This window comes from Corvus kubaryi, unplaced genomic scaffold, assembly GCF_017639235.1.
Source record: "Corvus kubaryi isolate FWS band 111438036 unplaced genomic scaffold, C.kubaryi_AGA036_p1.0 74, whole genome shotgun sequence".
Classification (NCBI taxonomy): domain Eukaryota; kingdom Metazoa; phylum Chordata; class Aves; order Passeriformes; family Corvidae; genus Corvus; species Corvus kubaryi.
In genome coordinates, this window is record NW_024582061.1 from 11085194 (window position 1) to 11102659 (window position 17466).

A 17466-nucleotide genomic window follows, 5' to 3' on the forward strand; every position below is an offset into this window, starting at 1 on the left:
ACCATTTAATCTATTGTGCTAACTCCTACATTTTTGTCTCAAAATCCTAAAAGAGCATAAGAAAGTAGATCCTAGTACCCTCTGATTAACTTGACCTGCCTTTCTCTTGCCTACATGTTTGTAGTTTAAATGGGAGTCTAAGAGGACGGCAACCCAGTAGCTCAGTTTAGTGGTTCTGTGCATGTGCTACAGATAGGATTTCCATTCCTTCTGCCTGGTTTCCTGGCTTGGCAAAGGCAAGCAGTGTTGGATCTCCTGGATGAGTGGAGAAGAGAATAACTCAACTCTCAGCACCAATCTCTCCAGTTAATGAATTACTCATGCTGAAAGGAACATTATAATCTCTACCAATGCCAAAATGAGAATGGCTACATGGAAAGGACCCAAGAAAGTGTAGCAAATGTAAATAGAAGGGAAGTATAGAGGATCTTCACTGCTGAAAAGAGCAATACAATAATCCTTTTCATTAATACTGAGAAACACTCTGCTTCTCACTCTGTCTTTACTTACCACTCTCTCTTAAAGGAAGAAAACTAGGTTTCACTGCAGGCATGTTGTCTGTACCTGTACTTGTCACTTTTATGTTGTGGGAAGAGGCATAAATGTATACAGGCATTTCCTATAAGTTTTGCAGGCAGTAGGGGCTCTTTAATAGCATGGCAGTCACTTTTTCGGCCTCTGTCTGCGTGTGCATACGTGTCTGCATGTTACAGAGAAGGACGCAGAGAGCAATCTGTCCGGCTGAATTTAGAAAGTTATAGATGTTCTCATCAGCCCCATGCAATGCAGCAGAGATTCCTTCCAAAAGCCAAGGGAGCAGAGGCTGCAGACAACAGATGTGAAGGGTTTCCCATAACTGTCAATTTTCAAAGTGTTTGCATTGAAAAGAGAGGAGGTGCTATTTTGATTGATATTTCAGCCGCGGTATATAAAGCAGAGGAATTCTTCTTACCCTCTGCTTGTCACACTGATCTCACACACTCTCCGCTGGACTTGGGGCTACTACTGGCTGCATCTGAAAGGCTGAAACTCTCTGGGAATAAAGAATCCTTGTAACAATGCCGGAACCCACCAAGAAAGATGGTAAGCATGGCAGAACATTACCTGAACACTTCTTAAATACAGGAATGACAAGCACGCACACACACCAAACACCTTTTAGACCAGATATCAGCCACAAATAATATTGAGAACAATAGCCATATAACATCACTAAATCATTAGAGATCACTGATCTTTTTAGATTAAGAAACTACCTTCAGGCAGGGCTATAGCACAAACTGTTTAAGACAATAAACTATGACTTTGAATGGATATTGAGAAGCTACTTGATTGGGCAAATGCTGTATTCATTTTTTAAAAACTACAGGATTTCTCTAGTGCAATTTGTGGTTTCCCTCTTCTAAGCTATCTAAACTCTGGAAAAGAGGGAATAAACATTTCTTATGCTTTAAAGAGTCAGGACATTGATATGTTTTTTGTGCAGCTTTCTAATAGTTGTTGAATGGGAAGAATGTGCTTATGAAACAGTTTTAAGGTTCTGATGAAAATATATTCTGTAGATCTGATGCATAAGTGAAGAATATAGTAAGTTATTCTGTACAGCTTGAACTGGAATGATTCATTCTGGCACATTACAGAAATTACTATTTTATGTTTCAGAAGGATAGCTAAAGTCAGTAATACTGGCCCCTTCTGTGATGCTCTTAAGCTCATAGCAAAGAAACTGAGTGTGTAGTCTGCTACTGAGACATGGAGTTGTCCATTGGAGGCTGAGGAAAAAGGTGAAAAATATTCAGGGTCTATTATTTAATATTTTTTTAAAAGCTAATATTTATTTTTCTACTGCTTCGAAAATTTAAGCTAAATAAGCTTCTTCTGTTTACATTATTTCTATAGCCCTTCCTGTATTTTTCTTTCAAATCTGTAAGTTTTGGTAAGAATTTTTGATGGTTATTTTTTGACATTGATTATATAAAGAGCTTTTGCAAAGCCATAATATGCAGCCTCTATATGCTTTTCAAATATTGGTGAAGGAAAGCTATACACACAGCCTTCCTAATGCATTCCCATATGCAAAACTGAATTTAATCTTTAAGGTATGGAAAGTATAGAAGTCATCAATTAACATTTATTTCCCATCAATTCTGAAAGACCTCCTGAAAGGCCAATGTGTGCAGCTTGAAAAGGCACATTTAACACTGACTTATCAATAGCATTGGCTTTTTACAAGTTTACAAACATTTTACAAGGGTTTTTTTTTTAATATTTTCTGGTTTTAGGGAAGGCAGGAGCAGAGCAACTGTCAGGAACATTACCCATTTTTGGCACCTTCTTCAGCTGGGGACACATGAAAACTAAACTTCTTGCACTACTGAGTCTTAAGCAAGTAGTGTTGACAGACCAGTGTGATCACTTTACTTACTGGCCCTCCTCAGTGCTCGAGGACAATGATAGATGAAGTAGCCTTCTGAAAATAGCTACACCAAGTGCACGTATTAATACAAGAGCCTAATCCTCCATATCAAACCTAGAGCCAAGCCCCTTCTAGAGTGTCTTATTTGTAATTCAAATTATTTACACATGTATTAAGTGTCCTTTTTATTTGATCTGTTATTTGAATGGGTATTATACACTTTAATCAGAATACATTCTGTGTCTGTCAGCTCAAAAAAAACCCAACCCTAAAATATTTGTGCACTTTCAAAAGTTATGCGCTTTGAAGAAAATTAGTTTGGAGGCTCATGTTTCTTATTCTGTTTAAAATTAGATTGTTTCAAAGATGTTCTTACAATGCAGTGATTACAAATGCAGCTCCATGGTTGTGTTACAAAATAAGTTTAGCAGCTCTGAACAACATTATATTGTTGGTGGAACAAATGTGATTTTTGATGAGTCAATATTCAGGATCTAAACCATGCTGAAGCATTCTGCCTTAAGAGGGCTAGAATTCACAAGTAGTAGCGAGCTCTGGAGAAGTGATACAGTTGGGTTGTACACTGGTTGGTCCTTGTTGCACTCAGTTTATTTGCAGCCACGAGATCAGGGGAGTAGCAGGTTTATGTTATCATACTCCAGGGAGTAGCTGCTTCCTGAAGATGTTTTGTTGATCAAGACTTTGCCTGAGCTTTTGGCAGCACTTGTATTGTAAGTGTGAGCACCTACTGTATCAGTGGCAGGAGAATTTGGTACCAGTAATAGTGCAATACTGCTACTCATGCAAGCTCCACTCATACCAGCTCTACCAGTAAGAATTCAGAACCTCACATGTTCATCCAATGCCTGTTCTCATGGTAATTTCCAAGGCATCAAGGGCTGAAGGAAATTAATCAGTGAAGGTGAACCTCAGACTGACTAATTCTGGAGATTACCACTGGAAGGACTCTCTGAGAAACCTTTGGTGAGCTTGTTGGAGGACTACAAGAGAAAACAAAGGGGGGAAAAAAGAGGCTTAAGGTTTCTGCATCACATGGGCACCTAAACAGTGTTCTTCTGACATTTCCAACAGAAGCAACCTACTTGAATTATCCCATACTCCTCATTTGCATAGGCCCTGCAAATTAAAAACAGCACACACAAGCAAGTAGTGAGAAATCAGAAACTGGCTAACACTTGAACATTAAGAAAATCTCAGCTTTGTGTGTTTTTTGTCACTACAGTCTCTGAAGTATGTAGCTTAATTTTTCAGAGGCAGTGCTATAGCAAGCTCCCAGGTTGTTTTTTCAGGCCAAATGCTCTTTGAGCTATTTTAAGATTATTAGATTAACAAAGTGAGAAAATTCCTGACTTGGTGACAGTGTAGCCTCACAAAGCACTCTTAACAAATAGGATCACCAAATTAAACACACCACTCAGTTTAGAGAAGGTTGCTGGAGAGCTTCAGCCTGATGGAATTTGTCACTGTAGAAACAGGCTTCCATGACCAATGATTTAAGGCCTTTATGGTACTCCTAAAAGTCAAGTCCTGTATATAAGATCAGATGTAGCTTCTTTGTAGATGGTCATGGTGGTGTAGGACAGTTTTTTCCTACCTGCCTCAAAATATATGTGCAAGGTGAAGTTTGCATCAATGGGTTAACTGATCCCAGTTAGTGACTAGGGTGTGACTGAGTTGCCAAAGACCTTAACCAGTGCATTTAATTTTAACAGCCTTTAGCTTTCCTGGTGACTAATAAAATAACCCTCCCTCACATAATTACTTCCTGCAATTTATTGCAATCACTCAGTCAATCTTTCCTCTCCCCCCTTTCCTTTAACCAATACTCATAATAAGAGCTGCTCATTAATTAGGTGCCCTCTTAAGCTGTCACAGGCCATGGCATTTGGATACGCTTTTGTAAAAGTGCCAAGTCTCTCAAGAGCAACCTTTTCAAACTATTTGTGGGCATCATCCCACAGGGACAGGTGCAAGTCTGTTCCCAGTAGGCAGCTCTGTAAATTTGCCTTATTTACTCTCCCCAATCTAGGAAATAACTCATGGCCATGAGTTAAGCGACCATTCCAAATTTTGAGCCAAAGCATTTATTGACTGTCTGCCAACTTCATTTTCCAAGTGTTTGCAAGCTTTGCTTGAATGATGCTGCCTGGAGCACCCACATTTTGGCAAGGAATCAAAATTAAAATCAGTGTGTCTACTTTAGACAGAGTTTGAGTAAAATTTTATTCAATCTACAAATAGCATAGATGTAAAAGTTGTGAAGAAAACTGCTTGCATATACTGTCTGTTAGGAGAGAAATCTGTAAAACATGAAGCAATTTGTGAAAGGAGGTAAACAGACATAAATACCAGTGCAGACTGCTTTGGAGATATAGTAACACTGCTCCCCATGAAGACACCCTGTGGAAACAGCCTTTACTTCTATTTGCTTTTAAAGATAATTAGTTTCGTTTCATTGTGAGATTTTTTTCTATCCTTATATTTGCATTATATTTACAATATTCTAAATAATATGACTGTCTGGTGTATCAAGATAACAGTCACTGTCAAACAAGTCACTTAGACATATAAATCATATAAGTAGAACTGTAGATCAGCATTCCAATGAGAAAATAATCTAGGCATGAAGGTTGATTAAGAGCTAATTAATGTCAGATTTCTTTTAATATCGTATTTTCAAGGCTAGACAATTTCTCATAGATGAAAAAATAAGTTGAGTGGGAATTCTGCTTTACTATACAGATTTGGCTTGTGACAAAATTAAAACTGCTGATGGAAAGTTTTCCTGAAAGTTCAAGATCCCAGCATGTGAAGATTTTACAGCATTGTTTAGTGCTTTCCACGCAGAAGACTGGACCTGTATAACCATTTTATATGGCACCACACTGGGTAGTGCAGCTGCTCTTTCCTTGCTGCATAGTGATGCAAAAGAAAAGCATACAGACTTCCATCTTCTGCAATCATCTTTGCTCCTCTGCAGAACTGTGGAATGTATTCCCATTATTTTTAACTTCCTTCAGTCTCAGAGCCAAACCACACTCAAAGTCCGGTCCATATGTATCTTTTGCAAGCTCTGTATTCAAAACGCAGGTAAATGAGTTTTGGTGGATGATGAAAGACTGAAACCCTAACTCCTAATCTTATTTTCCCTCTCAATTCTTTAGAAAGTTTCTCTTCATCACCTGTAGCTAATAAATTTTAAGCCCTCCTCAAATGGAAAACAAACTTACGCCTCACTGTTGTTATCAGATCTGTGAGGGTGGGCTGCGCTCCCGTCCCGCGCCCCACGGAGCAGCTCCTCCTGCACAGATTGTGTTGCACGCTGGGAACTGCGTTGTTCTTAGATTGCCTTTGCCCTTCCATTGCTGACTTCCAAGTGTTGCTCCCACACTTCCTTCTGAGATACCAGAGCATCTCAGATTTATTCTTTGACCTTCTGCCTCCATTGTTGCTAAGTTTCTGACAACTTTTTCAATCAAATTAATTTGACTGAAAATTCACCATGATTTATCTTTGTGCTTTTATGTTTTGTTTTTTTATGGTGTAAGTTGAAGGCACTACTTTTTTTCTTATACAGTGCATTGACTTTATTTTAATACTGCCGTAGGAGGGTAATGCAAGATTGATGTGGCTTACTTGCTGTTGTTCTTACTTGAGTTGAAAAGCTTGTCCACCCTGTGTGAAAAACAGTGCATCTGTGCACAAGAATAAAATGTTTAATATGGTCACACTAAAATGAAAACCTCATTGAGTTTAGGAGGAAAGCAGGGAACAGTCTTTCAGCAGATAAAAGAGTGCTTTGTACTTGGCAAAACTGAATTTAGCAAATGCTGCCTTTGTGCCTCCCTGTACTGCACCTGTTGGGAAGATAAATAAAGGCCAACCCAGTTCTTTCCCCTCATACCTCCTAAATATATCACTTTAAGAGAGCTCTAAAAAAACCAACAATGCTACAGTACTCCTCTCTTCCATGAAAAACTGAATGAGTTTTTTCGTATTAATTTCAGGGGTCTACCAAACAAGGTGGTTGCATAACCGAACAATGGCACAGAGATCTGGGGGGACTTCAGTTGTGAAAACATTTGTAGCTGCCCAACACATCAACAGTCCTTGGAAAATAAGTCATGGAATGTATTTCATGTTTCATCAGGGGACATCCAGAGTGTTCCTTAAAGGGGAACAGCAAATCAAGTTTGAAAATAAATTAGCTGGGGAAATTTCCCTTGGGATAGGGATGAATACTAGACTCATCATTCATGGGAATGCAGAGATTCCAGTAAATTAGAGGTCCTAATTTAATAATTGCTCTAGAATGAAAAAAAAACCAATTTTCTTATTCAGACACTAATGTGACTTTGCCCTGAATGTAAAAATCTGTAAAATGAAGGACAAGTGGATAGGATTGTTAACTTCAGTTGTAGTTAGAGTTTTCTCAGTCCCACCTCAAGCAGTTTTATCTCTCGAGTCTGAGGATCTGTGTGACTGAGAAACAACCCCTTCTTGTCCCACCCAGCTCACTCTCTCTGCTCTGTCACAAATTTCTGAAGATTCCAAACAAAGGTTTCTCTTTTTCACTGCTGTTAGAGAATCAATAGTTGAAGCTATTTTTCCATCATTCCATCATCGTTCACTTTATGACACCAGGAGGTTTTGTTCTTTCGCTTTGAAGAGTTGCTGGTGTTTTAAGCATTAGGGACAAGAGGAATTGACTGAGATTAATGTCCATGTTAGTTCGTTGAAAATGTTGGTAACTTTGCATCTTTGTAAAGATCCAAATGGTCTTTACACTGTCACAGAAGATCTCTGGGTTAGGAACCAGATACCCAACTGGAAGCATGTGCCAGTGAACTCGGTGTTCTTGCTCCCAGTGGAGTCAGGGTCAGACACTCCTTAAAGTCAGAGGTCCGCTGCTACTCAGCTGACCCAGCAGTTCCCTAAACATAGGTGCCTCACTGCCACATAAGATGCCCTGGGATACACAGAATACCCATCTTGGGCAGGCAGATAGGACTCAGGACCTGTGGGAGGCCTGCAACGCCATAGAACAGCAGCTAGAAAATAGATGGCCGTCCTACAGGATCTGTGTGTCCTTCATCACCTGTGTGTATGAAAATCGAGTTGTAAGCAGCTATTTCACAGTGAATAAAAATCTGATTCCATTGATTATAATGGCAGCTTGGACTCCCACTGCACATCATAGACACATTCATGTGCCTCCCTTTTTCTGAGCACCTTAGCAGTAAGTCTGCTGGGCTACTCTACAGTTTGTTCAATTGATGTTTAAGGATTTTCTTCAGTGAGTAGTTTTGTAAGAAGACAAGGAGAGACCTACATTCCATTATTATTTGCACATGATACTCAGATGCTCTTCCCCAACAAATAAGGGAGCACATTAGGCCCAGATTTCCTTGAGCAGAGTGCACCCTTCTGTAGTCTATAATCTGCTTCGTGCTTTGATAAAAATAAAATAATACCAATGAAGAAAGGTTCTACTGCCACTCTTTTGTTATTTTGGAGAATCTGATGCTTTTACTTGTTTTATTTTCATAAGAAGTCATCAATATCCCTTAGTGCATGGCTGAGTGTTTAAATCAACTCAGCATTAAATTTTTGCTTTCCTTCAATGAGAGGGAACAGAAAGTTGCATTCCTGTTCAAATCAATAATAATTCATCTTCTTCCTTTTTATACAAGCCTACTCTCACTTCCTCCAGCAGCTTCATGCTATTAGATGAATGACTGGTTACATCAGTGATATTTGTACCTATGAGCAAAAAGCACTTTTAATGTTAAATAACACAGTGTTTCTGAATATGCTACAAAGTGTCAAGAAAACACATGTAGGAAACTCCAAGAATTCCTGTTTCTGGAACTTTCTAGTTTGTTTGGTGTGGTCTTAGCTCCTAGAGCTCACTGAACCAGCAGATGTTCAGCCAAGATGAAGCAGCTTAGAGAAGAGAGTGAGTTAGAGTAAGAATCCAGTTCTGTGTCCAACAGGACTTGATGTCCTAGGAAGCCATTCTAGCAAGCATGCTTTGATGAAAGTTTCAGTTAATCTTCACCAATTCCTGGGATGCTGGAAGGACAGAAAGTTACTCTGGATTCAAGAAGTCTGAAGATAAATTTCTGCTCAGAAACCTCTCAGACCCTGAAATATGCAGCCTACACCAAAGGGAGTGATTTCTCTTTGACTTCTCTCACCCATTTTCTGTGCCTGTATTGCTATCAGCATCTCCACAGAGGAGTCACTGGGACATAGACTAAGGTGATACAGGATGCCTTACACCCACATGGCTTAGAACAGCCTCTTCTGAAGACCAATCACACCCATAACCCTCTCTGCTGGTTGGCTAAGTGTCTTTATGTGTATTTTCAGTTCAAAGTGACAAAATAACCTGTGGTCTCTGCTGCAGTTAGCCATGGTGGTGTTAGATGTCATAATACTGAGATACTGCATGCCCTGCTCTCTCCTTGTGCTCGATGGAGGTTAATTCAGGACATTAGACCTCCTGCAATAATGTTGAAGGGTTGCTGAACAGAAAGTCAAATATGACAGAGTCTCAGGAAAGTTCAAAAATTAAAAAAACACCACCATCTTAAAAATTGCTTCATGAAGTGAAGTTTGCCACAGAGTTGTTTGTTTCAGGAAAGGCCATCACCAATATGACAACTTGTAGGTCAGTCAGTGCAAGTGTTTTCCAGAAGGTGGGAGCATGGTTGGGTAACTCATTTCAGAGTTTAGAGCCCCTCCACATGCCCCCTCCATGTTTCCAAAAGTGTACAGACCGTGCAGCAAGACGGAAATCCTGCTGTATTCTTGCAACAATGGAACATGAACAAGACAGTCATTGCTCTCCCTTCCCTGGAGATTAGGAAATAGTTCTTACATAATTTGCTCTCCCTGGCCCTGTTACTAATTGAAAATAGTGTGTGATCTACTTCCTAGGGCAGTTGTCCTTATATGTGACGGCTCCAGCAAGTTATTTTGATCAGATGATTATTAAAAAAAATTCTGTTCTAATTTAATTCTCTGTAGGATCAAATGGTGGTTTTAGGAAGCATCTGAAAGCATTGTTCAGTAGCAGCATGATGCTTCCTGAGACAGATCTGTATTAAAATACATTCATCATGTCTTTGCAACCCCAGAATAACTTCCTAATTTTGGTCATATGTGCCAAGGGTAGGCTGCAGTCAGCCACAGATAGAGATGAAGATTCCCTTCTCCTACAGATTTCAGCTTATAGATCTTACCTCTGTGTATTTAGACTTTAATTGCAGAGATGTTTGCTCTATATATTGACAGGATGGAACATGATAGGCAGTGATTGAGCAAAAGCAACTCACACCAGAGCACAATTACTTTTTTCTTAAAAGGGAGTCATCCTTTGCTCAGCCAGCCTGCAAATCTGGTCCAAAAGCCTATTCCAGATTTTTCCTTCTCTCAAAGCCCTGAAGTTGTGACAAAACTAAACTGAATACAAATGCAGCTAAAACTGAAAGAGACCCCAACTGAAAAGTTTATTGGCTACGTTGGTGGGAGAGGTCTTACTCCTTGATACCTACTGCAGCATGCTGGTGGACTAGAAAGAGCAGTAAAACAGTTGCTGAACAGCTGTTGAATTCCAACTTTCAGGTATTTTTGTGTTTATTTTCATAGATCTCTGCCACGAGATCTTCTTGGTGGAAAAGAAATGCACCAATTATGGCCTCTAGTTCCAACAGTTCTAGAAGGAAGAAAATCTTCCTTTTATCAGTCTGAGCTGATTGTGTGTGTGTAGTAGGACCTTTCACTGTTTTCTGAAGTGAAATGAAACGTCTAACCATTTGCCCACCTCAATGTACATAGTATTGCATTTCCATCCTTTTTCAGCAGCTTTCTTCATTTCCAGTGCCACTAAATCATTGTTCCTACAAAAACTGCAGCAAACACTTATTCCTGGTGGTGTGGAGAATATCTGTGGCTTGAGATATCTAGGAATGACCACATGAGAAATGCCATGCAGATGGAGTAATTTATAGACTAATAGCTTCTGGGTCTCATCCTGTGATGCTCATGTAGGTAGAGATATACATATGTACACTGTAGCACATTTGGTATGTTGTGTTTTTATAAGAACATGGTATCTAGGTCAAAAACCTTATTTTAGACCCAAAGAAGAGTGTAATTCCAATGGAGACTGTGGCTGCCACTCCCCCACAGATGCAGTCTTCAGTGAAGGCACAGAGGGTCAGATGCCTGATGACATTTTTTCCATGGCATTCCCTCCAGCCTTACTAATCTTTCATCTAAGCTTTCCTTAGCCCTATTTTTAAAGGGGAAATCTGACCTCTGTCCTGTGCCCCTTTTTCTTTGCCCTTGTTTTGCATTTCCATGTTTTGCAATGAAGTTTTCTCTCTTACCCGACAGCTCAGCTTTTTTAGCTGGAGAGGAACCATATGCCGTGAGCTGTGACTGTAATTCACAACAGCATCTTAAATGCATTTTGCTGTCAGGCTTTGTAGGAGCTTTCTTTCATGCATATCACTTACTGATTTACTGATGCAAACCCCACAGCTTGTCTGCAAACATCCTGCTGTGTGCAAACGTTCCCTAAAGGCAGAGATAAGTGTCTTGGGATTTTTTAAAGTGAATGCATACAATTCTCGCAGTTATCTTCATTGATGCAGGATGAGATCGAGAGGTAGAAAACGTTAACAGTGGTAACATGGAGGGATGTTTGTAATTCCATATGTGAACAGCCACAAAGGGACATACATGATTTCATGTAGATCTCCTAAATTTCCACCTACAGAAAGAGTCCTTTCTTTCCACACATGCAAAACACTCCTAAAGGTTTCCTAGCACAAGGCTGAATCCCAGGAATATCTGAACAGTGATAAATATTTACATACAAAAAAGTTTACAAAAAGAGAGAACTCCTTAAGTCAGTAAACAGAAATCTCAATAAAGAAGTGTTTCTGAGTTTTAGGGCAATTTCTGATTCTGTGTTCCCTATCAGCAATACTGCAACTCTGATACAAAGCTTTCCTGTATTGCCAGTTCGGGTTTTTTTTAAATTCTTTTCCAAACTTAATTACAAGTCCACTTTGCTTAGCATGTACTGGGACATTGAAACGCACAAAAAGTAGTAGACACTGAATTTTGTAGTCTGTAAGTTTGAGTTACCCTTAGCAGACTAAAAAGTGGATTCTACTACCCTCTTTTTCATCTTGAGTGAGATGTATTCCACAAGTCTGATGACTGAAAATCAGCATTGGGTAGAAAATTCAGGGTGAAGTAAGTAATGGGTTATTAGTGATTAACTACTTGGAACAATCCCCAATCACGTAGGCGCCTGACAGCCCCGAGCCTGGGCTCCTGCTACAATCCCATTCTGTAAGACACTGCCTCTCAAGAGGAGGCTGAAGGCTGAAATGCAGATGACAGGAGAGTGCTCTTATCTGAAGGAAGTCTAAGACTCTTCCTTCTTGAAAAGATCACAGAGTAACAGATTATCTGTCACCCACTGTCAATTAGAGTTTAGCAAATGTTTTTCTTATTTGGTATTTGGATATGGTTGTGACAATGTTTAGACCCAGTTGTAGCATATATTACTCCGACAAAGAGCTGATAACAAGCTGATATATTCAGTCCTTGGCAAATCCCAACATGTGAATGTCTGGTTTTGCCCTGACACCAAAGAAAAGTTTGTGATCAAAAATCATGGAATGGGAATACCAATGGGATTTCATTTTAAATCACTGAAATGTTTTCATCTGAATTTAAGTGAAAATGAAACCCATCAGCATGTCTCAAATGTTTCCTTGGGACTGTCTGAAAGAAGACAGATTGCATGAATTCATGCCACCACGGCCTTATGCTGATGTCATCGTTTTCCCTAAGAGTCAATCTCCCTGTGTGGAATGATTTCCCACTCTCTGCACACAACCACATGACTCTCAGGATTACTCTGAATGCACTGAACATCAGGAGACAGTCATTTGTGGAACTCACTACGATTATGCAGAGCATCAGGTCCATACTGTGATTTCCATAAAACAATACTGCAAATGATTTTCTTAATTCAGAGTGAAATATTTCAGAACAGCTCAGCAAAACAACTGTGTTGCATTTTGGGTTGAGCAAGACTAAAGACATTTTTCCAAACTGGCAAATGTTTCCTGAGCTGGTCAGGAAATTATCTGGCAATCTGAAAGGAAGTTCATTACTGGTAAAGTACTCATCTCCTGAAAGAAATGACCTTTCAACTTTATTGCTGACTTTTATCCTATAATTAGAAGTGCAACTGCCATTGAAAATAAATTGTTAATTTTGAAGAATAGATTACTGTCATTCCTGAGCAGCAGTTCTGTGGTTTATGAAGTTTTTTATGTGACAACCTTGTCTACTTTATTACCTTTTGAAGCTTTCAGAAAGGATGTTAGCATTAGTCACTGTACTTCTATCTCTGGTATTACACTGTGGTGTCTTTTGCTTTCAATTTGCCCTTGGGAATCTCTTGAGATAAATGAAAATATTTGCTTCTAGAAAAAAAAATTAATAACAAACCATTGCAAGGAGGGATAGGAAACTGAGAACAAAGTCTAGGTATTGTCATACTTTTTAATATGGGATCAGACTAGTCTGATGAGTGAAATTGATTTTGATACATATGTATTGAAGGTGAATTAGGATTGGGTTATTTAAAAGAAGAAATTTATTTTGGTACATACATATCAAAAGTGAATTAGGTTTGGGTTATTTAAAAGAAGAATTTCTCGTGGCTGGAGTAGGAGCAGAAAGAAAGAAACCCAAACTACACCGAGCTCCTGCATTTTGTGTTTACTCAGTGCAGTTCCTGAGCATCGGAACTAACCTGGCTCGCTGTGGCTGGGCTGTCCTACGTCCCTGCGGATACTAAAGGGCTGCATTTCCCCTGGGAGCCGGATCCCTGGTTTTTCCCGGAGGCAGGAATCAGCTCGCCCCCTGCGGGGCAGGAGCGGGGACAACGCCGAGCCCAGCCGCAGGTGGAGGGGGGATTGATTCCCTTCACAGACCTCAACGAGGCATTTTAAATACAAAAAGGCGGAGTAAATACTGGGCTGTGGTACGGGGCAAGAGGCTCTGCAAAGCTCCTGCCTCCAGCCCCTCCAGGAGCCTGTGCCGTCTCTTGAAACTAAGAAGAGCAAGGGCTTTCAGGTATGGCACTGCTGGAGTAAATCTGTGAGGTTCACAGTCCGGCTCACGTGTTTCAGGACTGCTTTTTGTTGTTGTTGTTGGTTTTACATGTAAAAATAGGAGCGTTGCTTCTGTCCTTCAGACATAATAAGCACCCATCTTGTTGGCGATATTTCCACAGCCAGCTTTCTCCTTTCTGTTTAACCAGAGCCAGAATTGTGTAGTGCATCATGTGAAGCAGGGTTAAAGAATGGCTCAGATGACTGAAACTGGTAGGTGAGGAACACAGAATGTCAGGAGCTGTGAATCATTTCAGACTCACATTAAGCTAGTGGTATACAAACTGAGATGGTGCCATAATAGAGGAAAATTTGAGTCCCTCTATCATTTGTAGGAAGAAGCTGATTCTGTGTGGGATTTCCACCATTTTCGCTGCACATTTTAGGAGGAAAATGCATACTAGGAGCTTCTTTCAGCAACAGTTTTTTTCAACCACCTCATTGTAGAACAATTTTTGCGGCGACATTTCAAAGTAGAATGTTTTTATTTCCAAACATGGAAATAAAATTTAACACATCAAGATGTGGAATAAAAGGTAAATCAATGTCACCCTGAATAGTCTCAGGCTCTGCAAGTACAGTTGTGCTGACAAAGCGTTCTCATGAAGGTGTAGTAATGATGGTAAACTGAATTACCTGAGTACAAGTCACACTGGTAAACACTGTAACACATTTCACTGAAATCCTATTATTTGGTAAGTGGTTAACAAGCAAAACTTTACCTACCTGAATTTGCAGGATAGATAGCATCACAAAATTTTAGTCTTGGAAGTTAAAAAAACCCCACAAGTTGGGATTTTTGGTTTGGTATGGTTTTAATGATGAAATAAATTAGAAAACTGTGATTGTGAAAAACTCGGTGGAAAAAGATTTAGTCAAAAATTTCTATGACATTTGGCACTCAAATTGTAGTCTGTTCAGTGTGAGGTACCAGCATAGATACTCATTTTTTATCTCAGCTGTACAAGTGCTCAGGAACTAACATTTATGGATTGTTTTCTTTGATATAAGGTAAGAGAAGAAAGATACCATGGAAATAGAACGGAATTCAATTACTCGATCCTGGTGCCTTGTGGACTGAGTAGGCTAAAAATGAGTTTAAGAGTGCAGGGGAACTTGATAACTTTACCTATCTGTCTTAAATACTGTCAATGCTTTCAGCCCTCAAGTCAGGGAACATTCTTACACTTAGCCTGTGATGGTTTGATTGGCTCCGGTGGCCGATGAAATCCTTTATATGGAAGGATTATATGCTGGGACTAGTTATTATCCTCGGGCATTTTGGTTTTTTTTGAATTTTAATCATATGCAAAACTAAATTTTTAAGCAAACTCTTTATTAATTTTACTTTTTCTTCAGTCCCCACATAAAGATGCATCACTGGACTGTGACACTTTTAGCTGCTGGAATATAAAATAATTTCCTCTTAGTGAACATGCTGGTTTGTTCACTTTGTCACAATAAGAGGGAGTATTTAACATGTTGTTTTCACCTTTAAACACTGTCACAAGTCAAACCCAGCAGTTTATCTGTCCAATCCATCACAACAAGTGGAAACAGAAACTAGAAATACATTATGAATAGAGCCAAACTGATACATCACACTGCTGGCCACAATAACAGACATTTGACCAGCCACCAGAGCACCAATAAGCCACCAGAGCTTATTTACTTCAGTCCTTTAGAACAACTTTTGCTTTCAGGACTTAGGACCAATGTCTGTTTAGAACAGTTTCTGTAGGTATATTTTAAAAACAACATAAAAAATGTCCACGGAAATTCATAAAAAGTGGTAATGATTTCAGCTGGTATTGTAGTTCCTTGCTGCTGCTCAGACTGGGAATTGTCTGTGGAAGTTGCACACAAATCAGATTATTTCTCAGTGGAGAACAGGCTCATGAGGCACCAGGCAGATTCTGTGTACATGACTGTGCTCTGTGTTTTGCAGAATGATAAGCATTGGTCTCTTTTCTTTGAATAAGAATTGTATTTACTTCAGTTTAAGTCCAATTGAATGCACATTTATTGATTATAAATTACTTTGAACCTAGCCCTCTTCCAGCTCTTTTAGTCTGGGATCTGCTAACTGTACTGTTTCCCAATGAAATGTTCCTGATGTTCTGGCAATCTCTCTAGTTTGTTGAGTAAATTCCTGCCTTCCAAAAGGTGAGGCTATGTCTTTTACCCACATCACTGATGCCACTGTTATCTGAGCGAACTGATCCACAAAAAAGAGTCCAACCATTTTGAGCCATTTCTTTTCTTTGGAGCACCTTTTTTTCTGGATATAAGGAATGAAAGGAATAAGTTTTACTGCTTTTGTCTGGTCTGGAAATGAGGTCTGTCAAGCAACCATTTCACATCTTAAGTCCTTCCCTGCCAACCTATTTCAGTGGAGCATCTATCCCAGGAGAAAGCCTTGTGCCACAAGAACAGTTCTTGTGTCTTACCGGGGCCAGGCAGAGGGGACAATCCTTACACATGACAACTGCACGGGGGCTGAGATGAGCCCTGCTCTCTCCCCAAACCAGCATTTTGTCTATTTTTGACTGACTAGCAGAGTCAGCACTTTAGGAATGCCTACGTAATAGCTATATTGGTCTGATCCCTCGAGGCTATGTCCACAAGATTAATCCATCTACTTAAATTTGACACAAGTTGACAGAGACAGGTCTTTGTGACAAAAAGCATTAAGTGACTATCCTCATGTTGTTTGACATATGAGAGTCTCTTTAATATGTTGCTGTTGCGGACAGATATCATACCTGTGTCCGTGATGGTGCAGCCATAGTCCTGCTTTCCTTTCCAGGTAAAAGGGGGATAAATCCTCTGCTCAGACTGAGTGAGATCTTGAATCTCTTGGCTGTTCTTTGCTGGATTGTAACTGATCTGTATATAACTGCAAGGAGAAATGACTGCAGGAGACTTTCCTCCTCCTTCCTGTGAATGTTCCAGCCCAATGAAGATGAAATGCTATCTTTAGTCTTTCTGCAAGCCCTGATTTAATGCTCAAGGTCATTTCCTTTACTTACCTAAGGAAAAAAACCCAAAAAACCACCCACTACTCATTTTCCAAAATGATTGAAAGTTCTTAAGCCTTAAGCCTACCCAAAATAAAGCTGGTCATGAGAACAGAGTTGAAGGATGGAGAGTTATCCAGCCAGACCTCATTCCCAGTATATTTGCTGACAGGCTGTAGTTCTTGAACGGTCCGAACTGCAGGACTTCAGGATACTTTGCTTTCAGCACAGCAGTAGAGTAGGACCTGGAGACTGTTTTAGAACAATCATCATGCCACATTATGATTGCACTCCAGTGTGAAAAGTAATATATGTGATGTCAGGGAGTTTCTATGCTTGGCGCTGTCAGAGAAGCCAGTGGAAGTGGGAATCCAGAACCCTTGAGGACTGGCCACCACACTCAAACTGACATCCATATGTCAGTTCCCTGCCAAAGCTTCTTCTGGCTGTTGCAGGTTGGATGCCAGTGCAACCAGACCTAAAATGGAGTTGAAATTTTAAATAATGATAGCTTCAATTTAACATGGTTCTTAAGCATTTCCATAACTTTAGCACATCAGTTCATCTCATGCAACTTTTTAAAGCTTCGTTATCTATATGCATAGCAAAAGATTTTAAGTCTTATTTTATCTGAAAAACTGAACATAGTAAATGTGAAAAAAGAGACGGAAAACTCTTGGTAATGGGTCAAGTTGCATCTCCTGCTGATTTTCAAGTGTGCATGAGAGCATATATAATTATAAATTACAAATAAAAATGTCTTGGCTCTAAGTGCTCATATCCTGTGTCAGAC

At 39.7% G+C, this 17466-nt stretch overlaps 1 protein-coding gene across 14 annotated transcripts in view; it reads left to right on the forward strand.

Annotated features, from left to right (window-relative positions):
* Positions 1-890: 890 nt before the first annotated feature.
* MYBPC1 (myosin binding protein C1) overlaps positions 891-17466 on the forward strand; it is a 71065-nt gene continuing 54489 nt past the window's right edge. For 5 of the 14 annotated variants that reach the window (XM_042051102.1, XM_042051104.1, XM_042051103.1 and 2 more), the window contains exon 1: positions 891-1083. In XM_042051102.1, the coding sequence (XP_041907036.1) occupies positions 1059-1083 (25 nt within the window). In that variant the 5' untranslated portion in view covers positions 891-1058. The remainder of the gene's footprint in view (positions 1084-17466) is intronic. The other 9 variants (XM_042051105.1, XM_042051106.1, XM_042051108.1 and 6 more) reach the window with 5 other exon arrangements.